A 13,274-nucleotide genomic window follows, 5' to 3' on the forward strand; every position below is an offset into this window, starting at 1 on the left:
AGGACACATTTTCTGTACTCATGGTAACTTGTGTGGCTGAGAAGGCGAGCTGTGGCATTCTCTACTAGTTGTAGTTTCCTGCAGGCTGACTGTTTCGTGCCCAGCACCCTATATAAAGTATCAATGCAGGGACTCAGGGACATCAGCAGGCTAAGCCTCTTAGGGTTTGGCTGTACTTGCAGCTGTACAGCCCTGGGAGTTACAGCTGTCTTTGTACAGCTGTGTAGGGAAAGCGCTGCAGTGTGGTCACACTGACAGCTACCAGCACTGCAGTGTGGCCACATTTGCAGCATTTGCAGTGGTGTTGGGAGTGGTGCATTATGGGCAGCTATCCCACAGAGCACCTCTTCCCATTCTGGCGCCGTGGGTTGTGGGAAGGGGGCGGAGGGGGTGGGTCATTCTGGTTTCTATCCCAACGCCCTGTGATGCATTGCTTGACATCCCAGCAGTCTCTGTGTTTCCATCCACACTTGGCGCCATCTTTGCATGGTTTCAATGCAGCGCGATTCTGTGTTCCGTTTTGGTCTGCAGGAAATGGAGCCCGAATTGCTGAGGAGTATGCTGACGAGTCTCACCAGCACATCACGTTTGGCAGTTGAGCTATTCCTTAAGATCCAAAGTGACAGTGAGGAGTCTGATGATGATAGCAAGTCGCGTAATGCGTACGACACGAAATTGCTTGTGGCATTCACAGACATGCTCAGCACCATGAAACGCCGCTTTTGGGCTTGGGAAACAAGCACTAACTGGTGGGATTACATCGTCGTGCAAGTCTGAGATGATGAGCAGTGGCTGCAGAATTTTCAGATGAGAAAAGCCACTTTCATGGGACTGTGTGAGGAGCTCGCCCCCACCCTGCGGTGCAAGGACACGAGATTGAGAGCTGCCCTGCCAGTGGAGAAGCGGGTGGCTATTGCAATCTGGAAGCTGGCAACTCCAGACAGCTACCGATCGGTCGGGTACCAGTTTGGAGTGGGAAAGTCGACCGTTGGAATCGTGTTGATGCAAGTTTGCAGGGCCATTAATCGCATCCAGCTAAGAAGAACCGTGACTCTGGGGAACGTGCAGGACATTGTGGCTGGCTTTGCACAAATGGGTTTCCCTAACTGTGGAGTGGCGATAGATGGGACACACATTCCTATTCTGGCACCACCTCACCTAGCATCCGAGTACGTTAATTGGAAGAGGTATTTCTCTGTGGTTCTCCAGGCGCTTGTAGATCACCATGGACATTTCATTGACATTAACGCAGGCTGGCCCGGAAAGGTGCATGATGCATGCATCTTTCGGAACACTGGCCTCTTCAGGAAGCTGCAGGCCGGGACTTTTTTCCGAGACCGGAAGATCACAGTAGGGGACGTTGAAATGCCAACTGTGATCCTTGGAGAACCCATGAAACCGTACACAGGGAGCCTTGACAGCAGCAAGGAATGGTTCAACTACAGTCTAAGCTGGTGCCGAATGACTGTGGAGTGTGCTTCTGGCCGTTTAAAGGGGCACTGGCCATCTCTGTATGGAAAGCTGGACTTGGGGGAAAGCAGCATCACCGTGGTTATATCTGCGTGCTGTACCCTCCATAATATTTGTGAAGGGAAGGGTGAAAGATTCAGTCAAGCATGGACCTCTGAGGTTCAACGCCTGGATGCTGAATTTGCACAGCCAGAGAGCAGGGCTACTAGGGAGGCCCAGCACAGGGCTGCAAGGATTAGGGATGCCTTGAGGAAGGAATTTGAGGCTGAAAACCAACAGTAATGTTTGCTGCCTTGCATGGGAGTGAAGTGCAGTGGTTACAATGTTAGTAGGAATCTGTGTTTCCTAAGCTGATTTGCAGTGCCTGTTTCTTTCCTAGACTAAGGTATCTTTAACTTTCTGCAATAATAAAGACTGTTTTCAAAGCCAAAAATTCATTTGTTGAAGACCCACAACTTTTTTGGAATCTGAAAGGACAAGGGGGTGGGGTGAGGAGCTGTACAATCACAGGTTTGCATATGTCCTGTCTGGAGTGCTGTGCAATGACTGCTGCACTTCAGGATGCCTATACTGCATGGTGAGGGGAGTTGAGTGCAGAGGGTAAGGGTCGTAGTTGTCAGGGCTGGTTGGTGAACGTGCAGGTGTTAGAGGCAGCTGGTGATGGTAAGAACTCGGATGCTGGGGAAGGGGGTGTGGAGCTAACATGGGGGCACAAGGAAAGAGCTTTGGGACAAGGGTGGTGGTGGGGGTGGTGGCAGTAGTGCTCCGCCTGCATGGCTACAAGCGCCTGGAAAGAGTCCGCTTGGCACTCCAGGATGCTTATCAGCCGCTCCACACATTGCTTCCTTTGCGCTGCGTTTTCCTTGTGGATCCTGCTTTCCCTCTCCCTCCACTCCTGCGCTTTTTGATTCTCTGTGAGAGATTGGTGTATCACTTCTTGCAGTATGTCCCCTTTGCTTTTTCACGGCCTCTTCCGGAGGTTTTGTAGTCTCTCAGCTGGTGATAACACGGACAGCCGAGATCTCAAGGTTGCATCTGTAAAGGCAAAATGCAACACTTAACAGAGGCAGCATTGTTTATACCAGACAGAGTAATTCCCCTGCACTGAAGCAGGGCACATTAACAGTCTTTACAATAGCATAATTTTCCCATCCCAATGAAAGCGCACGTAACCCACGGGAGCTGAAATGGTGAGTAAGGAGGACTGGTTGTTTCATGGCTTTACTGGGGTTTGTGTGTTGGGGAAAGCAAACAGCTGCAGGGGGCACCTACACTAAACACTATCACAACAGTTTCCTCAGGAGTTTATCCTGGAAGATCTCGCTGCTGTGGGTCACCTGGGAAGGGGGAATGGTTGGTTCAGGGCTGTACTGGGGTTTCTGTGCGTTGGGGAAAGCAAACAGCTTCAGGGGGCACCTACACTGAACACTATCCCAACGTTTTCCACAGGAGTTTATCCTGGAAGATATCTCGCTGCTGCAAGTCACCTGGGAAGTACGGGAGGGTCTTCTACCGCAATGCGGATTCCACCCTGGCCCCTATGCAGCTTGCCTGTGTGCAGCAATGTTCCCCCTACCCCTCATGGCACAGTGGCGAGTATGCATTAGTCTGACTGGGACAAGGACCACAGTGGCTCTCCCAATAAACCTGCACAAGCGCATTGCTCACGCTCTGGTTTAGACTTTTGAAAAGATTACCAAGGCCGATTACTGCAACGTGATAGACCACATCAATGTGCTATTCCGCATCTAGGCATGCATGCATGCAGCCCTAACCCTCCCTCCTCTCCCGAAAAATTTCCATCTTGAAAATAAAAGTCTCTTACCGGGGACCCACTCCTCTGTTTGTCCTCCACCAAGTACCGGCTGCTGCAACTGGCTACCTTCCTCCTGGCTTGAGAAGAGCTCCTGGCTGCATGCCTCCAGGGACTCTGGGATGTCTCCCCCCACCCCAGTACCCTCACTCTCGCTTACCTCCTCCTCCTCCACTTCCTCCTCCCCCCGCTCTGAAGTGTCCATAGTGGTCCTCGGAGTGGAGGTGGGATCACCCCAAGTATCGTGTCCAGCTCTTTGTAGAAATGGCAAGTCATGGGGGCAGCACTGGAGCGATGGTTTCCCTTGCGGGCTTTGCACTAGGCACTCCGCAGCTCCTTCACTTTAACCCTGCATGTCCCGGTCATGGCCCCTTTCCATCATGACCCTTGATATCTGCTCATAGGTATCGTAATTCCTACGGCTGGAGCGCAGCTCCAGACTGCACAGCTTTCTCCCCACAAACACTGATGAGGTCCAGCAACTCGCCATTGCTCCATGCTGTGGCTCGTTTGCCATGTGGAGGCATGGTCACCTGGAAATATTCACTGATTGCACTCCACATCTGGCTGAGCAAACAGGAAGGGGATTTTTAAAATTCCCAGGGAATTTAAAGGGCGGGTCTGATGGTTGGTCACTTGAGGCCAGGGCACTCGAGGTCGAACTGATGAGCAGAGTGGCTAGAACAGGCATTCTGGGATACCTCCGAATACTTCTGGAGGCCAATAACAGCGCTTTTGGTGGCCACACTGGCCAGGCAGCACTGCATCAGCTGTGCTATAGTCTTTATTCCACTCGTCGAAGTGGAGTACAACCAGCGCTGTAGCCAGGGAGATACAGCGCTGTATGTGCCTCGCAAGTGTGGACGGTGATTCAGTTGCAGCGCTGCAACTCTCCAGTGTAGCCAAGCCCTGACATATACTCAGGGAAGGAATAGCTCACCTCCCTGATGCCTGGAGGTGAGGCCTGATGCCCTGTAGGCAGGGAAAGAATGTCATTGTCTGTCTTTAACAGAGTGGCAGCAAGTAAAATAAAATATACCGTCAGCATCTCTTTCGCTTCTGCAGCACGCCCTCCCGGACATATGAAACCCTTCCTTGCATGGGGACCTCTTGCAACTGACTGCACATCAATCTAGGATCACACACCATTAGTGACGCTGATTTAATTTGGCCATCTCTTGTCTTTAATCAATTACAGTTATTTTTCTGTTTCACACTCTGGTATGGAGAGGCCAAAATCTCTTCAAACAGGCAGGTGCTGTGGTTTGTCAGTACACATGGCATTCACAGGTTTTGTAAAGTAGGTTTTACTATGGTGTAGTCAAATTAAAATGTGGTGAAGGAACAAACTTTTCAAAAGCATGTGCAGTATATATTGCTATGCATGTGGTTTATCGTTCCACATTGTGTGTCTTAGAGATGCATATGTTGTTACTTTGAATATAAACTTGGAGTGCACAAGAAGATGAAAGTGAAATAGAAATGTCAGCTGTTGAAAGATTAGAGCTATAGAAAATATCTATGTACCAAAATAGCATCATAATTGCAAGGATGTTATCAGCCTAAATGTCATATACTTATGTTACAAATAACATCATAGATTAAATCTGAATGAATTGTTCAAGGGTGACAGTAACTTAATGGATTTACCGGTACTCCAGAGTCCTGCACAGGGGGCATGGCCTCAACCAGAAGAGGCGTGGCCTCAACTGGAAGAGGCGGGGCCTTTAAAGCCCCGGGCCCTTTAAATCGCCAACCTGGGAAAGCTGATCCGGTCCAGCATGGCATACTGGCTCTTACCCGTATGCCATACCAGACCAGACCAGCTTACTTTCACCTCTGGAATTGTTTGAATTAATACAGAATAGTGTATTTTGTACAGTTTTAAGCCACTTTTATTTCAGTCTTCCTTATAGTTATAATATATTTGAATTCATAATGTTGCAGGAAATTGTTTATCTGTTAAGCTGGGGGGTTAGATTTAATGTAATGAAAACATTTATATTCACAATATGGTTTTAAAAAAATCTCTTAATAAAATTTTAAAAATCTAAATGTTAGAAGCTACAATAGTGTCCTTTTTAAGTGAAATGGAGTTATATGGACCTAATAACTTACAAAAAGGTATATAGGGAAAATATATTTCTGCCTGCTATACCTTAGCATTTCACAGGCTTTCACTGTTCACTTTAATGTCTTTTATTTTTTCCCTTTTATATTTTGAGTAAATAGGTCTGTTATTAATCATTGTTCCTTCAATACTTATTCCATGTTTTCATTTCAAATAAAGCAATAGTTTCCATCTGTTAGTTTAAACATTACATATGCATGCTGCTTGCTCTGTCAGAGTGCATCTGCATCATCACATTTTGGTATTCTGAAGAAGTGTTTAATTTTGAGATGAAAGCCCTCCAGATCTACCAACTGAATTCATGAGTTGGTTTAAATTGATGCCAGCTAAGTGTTGATGTGAGGTGAAGCCTCTTCATTTGGTGAGAAAAACAGCATAGCACCTAAGAGACAGCGCTAATTTTTTAAGATCACTTTTGGTACAACAGTGTAAACTCTAGCTCTCTGTTATATTGACTTACCTGCCTCTGAACAGATGGGGCACTGAGTACTGTGAATAAACATTTACTGGAGAAGAACATTTAATCACTCCTTGTACCTACAGAACTGGAATTAATTTGCAAAGTGGTCACCATCAGATTGGGCCTGAAAAAAGACTGGGAGTGGCTGGGTCATTTCAATACCTAAACCAAATTTCCCCAATACTAATTTCCCCCTACCCTTACTCACGCCTTCTTGTCAACTGTCTGAAATAGGCTATTCTCATTACCACTTCAAAAGTTATTTTTCCTCCCTTAGTATCCTACTGTTAATTGAATTGTCTCATTAGACTGGCCTCACACTTGATAAGGCAACTCCCATCCTTTCATGTGTTTATACCTGCTCCTGTATTTTCCACTCCATGTATCTGATGAAGTGAGTTCTGGCCCACGAAAGCTTATGCCCAAATAAATGTGTTAGTTTCTAAGGTGCACAAAGAGTCCTCCTTGTACCTTGAAGCAGCAGGTAATTAAAAAGAATATTAGTTATCATGTAGCTAATTACATTTGAAAGGCATCCCCAGGGGGAGGGGGGGAATGAAAGAAATGTCAACAGTGATTAACAAAGCCCTAATCTGAGCAGCTTGACTTGGTCCTTGACCCAACAGCGATTGCTTAAATCAAATTTAAAAAAAAAGCTGACTCCACAAACATAACAGAAATGAGTCAAAAAGCCCATGGCCCTCAAGACTCATCTACAGCGCCTTTCTTTGTGCTCCAAGGAGGCTGTCTTGGAGGCAGCCTGGACCTAGCTCCTCATGCAGAGAATTGTTGCCCTATTGAAGTCCCAAGCTTTTCTGTCCCCTTACTTCCTGTTTCTCCCTCTTTATACTTTGGCTTGCCCTCATTAGCTACAGCAGCGATGGGCCTCTCTCCATAATTGACATTTCTCACAAATGAGCTGGGGCAGGTTTGATTTTGCTGTCTGCAGGCAGAGAGGGTTCTTAATCCCTTTGTGCCTCTGTGTTTTGCATGGGATTTGTTGTCCCCATCACAACAGAGACACTATTTATGGGTGATATTTGTGGTAATTGCCAGTGTTAACTACTTATATAAACAATGTCATGATGCATTGTGGAACATTCTTCCATGGCAAACTCATGTCTCTGGGATCAGTCAAAATTTTTTTATTTTTTTTAGTTCTTGCGACAGACTGTGACTCTGGCTCCAATGCTGAGATCACCTACTTCATTCAAAGCACTGACTTTTCCATCACGCCTGAAGGGGTCATCAGTTCTCACCAGCAGCTGAACTTTGAGCGAGCAAACCATATGTATGAGTTTGTGGTCATAGCTGTGGACAAAGGCCACCATCCTCGGACAGGAACTGCATCAGTGCGAATCAGAATGACTAATGTGAATGATGAGGCACCTGTGTTCTCTCAATCTGGGTAAGCAGAGTTTAAACCCTGGATAGTTTTCTGTGATGCAATTCGTAATAATAATCCTGATTACACTTTGCTTAAGGGGCATATCCTGCCAGTTAATAAGCATCTACTTATGTTCTGAGCACTCTCCACTACCAGTGAAGTCGGTGGAATAACTTACATGAATGTGTAAGGGATTGGACTGTAAGGTCCTAGATTGTAAGACATACACACAGTAATTGTGACATAGCACACTGGATCCTTAGATCCATTGTTACATACAGAAATAACATAATTAGGCTGCATTTAGTGGAATGACTGAAAGATCTAACTTCTAGGGGAATATTTTTGTATGTGTGGGTGCCTTGGTCTTACGATGACTGGTCCTCTAAACACCTGAGCTGGAAGATGATGGTGGGTATGAAATGCTTGATCAAAACAAGTGTCAAAAAAGAGTGCATAGTAAATAACCTTCATTAGATTCTGTTTAGTTAAAATGCATTTTTCCCTCTGTAATAGACTCATAGACTCATAGACTCATAGGTCAGAAGGGACCAATCTGATCATCTAGTCTGACCTCCTGCACAAGGCAGGCCACAGAACCCCACCCATCCAATTTTATACAACCCCTATCCCAGGACCGAGTTATTGAAATCCTCAAAAATGGTTTGAAGACCTCAAGCTGCAGAGACACCACCAGCAAGCGACCCGTGCCCCACGCTGCAGGGGAAGGCGAAAAACCTCCAGGGCACCTGCCAATCCGCCCTGGAGGAAAATTCCTTCCCGACCCCAAATATGGCGATCAGCTAAACCCTGAGCATGTGGGCAAGAGTCACCAGCCAGCACCCAAGAAGGAGTTCTCTGCAGCAACTCAGTACCCATCGCATGCAACATCTCCCCGCAGACCATTGAGCAGACCTGTCTGGTGGTAATTCAAGATCAATTGCCCAAATTAACGATCCTATCATAACATCCCCTCCATATACTTATCAAGCTTTGTCTTAAAGCCAGGAAAGTCTTTTGCCCCTACTACTTCCCTCGGAAGGCTATTCCAGAACTTCACTCCCCTAATGGTCAGAAACCTTCGTCTAATTCCAAGTCTAAACTTCCTAATATCCAGTTTATACCCATTCGTCCTCGTGGCTACATTAGTACTAAACTTAAATAATTCCTCTCCCTCCCTAACGTTAACCCCCTTGATATATTTATATAGGGCGAGCATATCCCCCCTCAGCCTTCTTTTGGCCAGGCTAAACAAGCCAAGCTCTTTGAGTCTCCTTTCATAAGGCAGTTTTTCCATTCCTCGGATCATCCTCGTAGCCCGTCTCTGAACCTGTTCCAGTTTGAATTCATCCTTCTTGAACATGGGACACCAGAACTGCACACAGTATTCCAGATGGGGTCTCACCAACGCCGTATACAATGGTACTAACACCTCCTTATCCTTGCAGGAAATACCCCGCCTGATGCATCCCAAAATCGCATTTGCTTTTTTAACAGCCGTATCACATTGGCGACTCATAGTCATCCTGCTATCAACCAGTACCCCAAGGTCCTTCTCTTCCTCCGTCGCTTCCAACTGATGCGCCCCCAACGTATATCCAAAATTCTTATTATTAATTCCTAAATGCATGACCTTGCACTTTTCACTATTGTATTTCATCCTATTTCTATTACTCCAGTTTACAAGGTGGTTCAGATCTTCTTGAATAGTATCCCTGTCCTTCTTCGTGTTAGCAATACCCCCCAAGCTTCGTGTCATCCGCGAACTTTATTAGCACATTCCCGCTCTTTGTGCCAAGGTCAGTAATAAAAAGGTTAAATAAGATCGGTCCCAAAACCGATCCTTGAGGGACTCCACTGGTGACCTCCTTCCAGTCCGACAGTTCACCTTTCAATACGACCCTCTGGAGTCTCCCCTTTAACCAGTTCCTTATCCACCTTACAACTTTCATATTCACTCCCAGCTTTTCCAATTTAACTAACAGCTCCCCGTGCGGAACCGTGTCGAACGCCTTACTGAAATCTAGGTAAATTATATCTACCGCATTTCCTTTATCTAAGTAATCCGTCACCTTCTCAAAGAAGGAGATCAGATTGGTTTGGCACGATCTACCTTTAGTAAATCCGTGTTGCAATTCGTCCCAATTACCATTGACCTCTATGTCCTTAACTACTTTCTCTCTTAAAATTTTTTCCAAGACCTTACATACTACAGACGTCAAGCTAACAGGCCTATAATTACCCGGATCACTCTTTTTCCCTTTCTTAAAAATAGGAACTACATTAGCAATCCTCCAGTCATACGGCACAACACCCGAGATTATCGATTGCTTAAAAATTCTCGCTAACGGGCTCGCAATTTCACGCGCCAGTTCCTTTAATATCCTCGGGTGGAGATTGTCCGGGCCCTCCGACTTCGACCCATCGAGCTGTTCAAGTACGGCCTCTACCTCAGTTGCAGTAATATCCACTTCCATATCCACATTCCCGTTTATCATCCCTCCATCATCGCAAGGTTCCTCACTAGTCTCATTAAAAACCGAGGCAAAGTACTTGTTTAGATGTTGGGCCATGCCTAGGTTATCCTTAACCCCCATTCCATCCTCAGTGTATAGCGGCCCCACTTCTTCTTTCTTTGTTTTCTTCTTATTTATGTGGCTGTAGAACCTTTTACTATTGGTTTTGATTCCCTTTGCAAGTTCCAGTTCAATGCGGCTTTTAGCCTTCCTCACTTTATCCCTACATGTTCTGACCTCAGCAAGGTAGCTTTCTTTACTGATCCTGCCTTCCTTCCACTCCCTGTAAGCTTTCTGCTTTTGTCTAATCCCCTCTCTGAGTTGCTTGCTCATCCAGTTTGGCCTGCAACTCCTGCCCATGGTTCTTTTCCCCTTTCTCGGGATGCAGGCTTCCGACAGTCTCCGCGGCTGTGACTTAAAGTAATTCCAGGCTTGTCATAAGCTTAGAATACAGCCATTTATGAGAAAGTACTAAATGTGTTAACATTTTATACATTGAAGATCTATATTCCCATTCTATATATAGGCTCTTTATACCACCCTCATCACGGCAGTTCACTTTTGGGTATTCTGGGATCCATTATTGCAGTGGTGGCCAACCTGAGCCTGAGAAGGAGCCAGAATTTACCAATGTACATTGCCAAAGAGCTACAGTAATATGTCAGCAGCCCCCTATCAGCTTCCTCCCCTCCCTCCCAGCTCCCAGCGCCTCCCGCCCATCGGCAGCCCCACTGATCAGTGCCTCCCCCTCACTCCTCACACCTCCCGATCAGCTGTTTCTTGGCATGCAGGAGGCTGGGAGGAGGAGAGGGAGGAGCAAGGGCATGGCAGGCTCAGGGGAAGGGAAGGGGTGGAGTGGGGGTGGGAAGGGGTGGAGTGGGGCAGGGCGTGTGGCAGAGCCAGGGGTTGAGCAGTGAGCACCCCCTGGGCACACTGGAAAGTTGGCACCTTTAGCTCCAACCCTGGAGTCTGTGCCTGTACAAGGAGCCGCATATCAACTTCTGAAGAGCCACAGGTTGGCCACCCTTGAATTATTGTATTGAGACTTTACTACCATCAGTCACGTGAAGTTTGTTCTTTTTCTTGTCTCCCCCCCGCCACCCCAGGTGGAGAACTGTGTGTGCCGTGTAGTGTAGAGTCTAGTTTTTTGTTACTTTCCAAATGGTCCTTAGAGGTATGCACAAAATTGCAGGATCACAAGCAAACAGTGCACACTTCAAACCAAAACTAATTATTTAGATATTCAAAGGCTCTAGTCTTTAACTGGTTAGACTGTGGATGCCCAAAGGTAAACTATATCACGTTCACAGTGAGAGTTCAGACCACTGGCAGTTTATTAATGGGATTAATAGCTATCCTGATAGTAAATGTGCTTTGGTTGTTTATCTTTGCATCAGTTACAAAACATTCCTCTCGGAAGATGCTGGTCCCAGTACCTTAGTGGCTGCCGTACATGCGAAAGATCCTGATGGAGATGGAGTGTTATACCAGATTGCTGGAGGTAATGAAGACGGCAACTTTGAACTGGATGGCCAGAAAGGTAGGAAAAAGGAAAAATTTTAAAACATTACCTTACTGTTTGAACCTATGGTAGCTCGGCTTTGTGTCCATGTTGAAAATAATTCATATAGTAATTCAATACATAATTATGAAAAAAGCAAAACAGAACCACATTCATACAGGCATTTTATGCTTTTCATAAATTAGAATAAGTTCCCTGTTGGGCTAGGTATTATAGAAAACCACAGGAAGACTTGGGTCTCTGGCTCAAGGAGTTTACAGTCGAAGAGGACTAACCCCATCCAAGCACACCCCAAAATATAGCGATATAGAAATATGACATTTTTGTTTACATTATCAGTAAAATTGCACTTTATCTTCCAAAATCTAGGCATCATTAAACTGCGCAGGAATCCTGTGCCCAAACTGAAAGGACCTCGATATATATTAAACATCACAGCAATAGATGACAATGCCTCTGGGGGACCTGCCCCTCTGAGCAGCTTTGCAGTGGTTATTGTAGGAATTAATGACATTAATAACAACAAGCCTGTCTTCAGAAAGGTAAGCTATTTGTCTGTAAACCTTTTCCTCCGTATGTATCATCATCTTGGGGATCATACTGCCATCTTTAAGGGGGGGGATATAGCAGTGTCTTCTTTGCTTGCAGTAGATGTTGATTTTAAGGAATTATATATGCAAGTATGGTAGATCCTCTACAGTGGAATATACTCCCAGTTTTCTGCAGTCTTCAGTATTTAAATTGGAAAAGATTCCTTTTCAGGAAAGCTTTTTGACTTCTCTAAGGCACTAAGTAATTGAAGCATGTTTTCTTTCACACTCTTCTCAACTGTGTACTGCAAACACACTGGAACATTTCATAGCTAATTTCTATAGTTCTCTGTGTAATAACTGTTTGTTATATTTGTAGTGCACTGACTACAGCGACAGCACCTGGATTCTAGAAAACCAGCCCCCAGGCACCTACGTCTTGCAGGTGGAAGCCTATGATGCAGACCTGGGACTTAATGGAGAAGTAAAATATGGGCTTATGCACAGAGATGGAGCTTCACCAGGCTTCAGTATTGATCCAGATACTGGTAAGTGGCCCTACACCTGTTACATTAAGGCAGAATTGCAGTGCATTTGGGTGCATGCTTCTCTGGTATATGAACAGGGAATTGCTATAGCCATGTGGAGAACCATGTTTCCAGGACTGAGCCAACATCAAACAGTCTGAAGTGAATGCTGAGGAAACTGAAGACTTACCTTTAGTCTGAACACAGCAGAATCCTACTAAAATTATTGAGAAATCATACTAATTTTTTTAAATGCTATAGGCATGATGTAAAATATGGTAATCTTTGGCTAATCTTTAACATCCAAAACAAATTGTATTTGATGTGGTAAATAGTAAAATAATCTAGAATATGTGGGTGTAAGCCTACACTGACTTAACTGACAAGTCAGCAAGGAAAAACAGAAACCCCAATTTACTGGGGTATAAAACTATTCTGAAACATTAGCTTTACCTTGGGACAAATCTCACTATAGAAATATAAATAGACTGTAGTTGGCAGAGGAGGAAGCATGAACGGATGTACAGTTCTAGCTGAGTGTATATTCATCCCTTTGATGTGAGCTAACAACTCTTTGAACTGGTTAATGTCTGACAAATATAGATTGGAAGTCCAGACTTCAGTTTTAAAATACTACAAATACAGTGGTTATACCGGCAGAAGGAGATGGTGGTAAACACTGCCACGAGTGTTGGACTAGAAAAATATTGTCCCTATATAAATACAAAAGATGCCGTCAGTATAGAATGGTAATTCAGGATGTAAACACCCAGGGGTGAAAGTAATTTAAGGACTTACTGGTATGCCGGAGTCCTGCGCAGGGGGCTTGACCTCAACCAGAAGAGGCGTGGCCTCAATCAGAAGAGGCGGGGCTTTTAAATACCTGGGCCCTTTAAATCAGGATTTAAGTTCCCCAGG

General features: G+C 45.3%; 1 protein-coding gene across 1 annotated transcript in view; it reads left to right on the plus strand.

Annotated features, from left to right (window-relative positions):
* Positions 1-13,274, plus strand: part of LOC127045068 (neural-cadherin-like) — a 65,348-nt gene that overhangs the window by 11,783 nt on the left and 40,291 nt on the right. The window contains exons 5-8 of the mRNA XM_050940486.1: positions 7,033-7,282; positions 11,175-11,317; positions 11,669-11,841; positions 12,209-12,377. Of these exons, the coding sequence (XP_050796443.1) occupies positions 7,033-7,282; positions 11,175-11,317; positions 11,669-11,841; positions 12,209-12,377 (735 nt within the window). The remainder of the gene's footprint in view (positions 1-7,032; positions 7,283-11,174; positions 11,318-11,668; positions 11,842-12,208; positions 12,378-13,274) is intronic.

The sequence above is a fragment of the Gopherus flavomarginatus genome, chromosome 2, assembly GCF_025201925.1.
Source record: "Gopherus flavomarginatus isolate rGopFla2 chromosome 2, rGopFla2.mat.asm, whole genome shotgun sequence".
NCBI classification, from domain to species: Eukaryota; Metazoa; Chordata; order Testudines; family Testudinidae; genus Gopherus; species Gopherus flavomarginatus.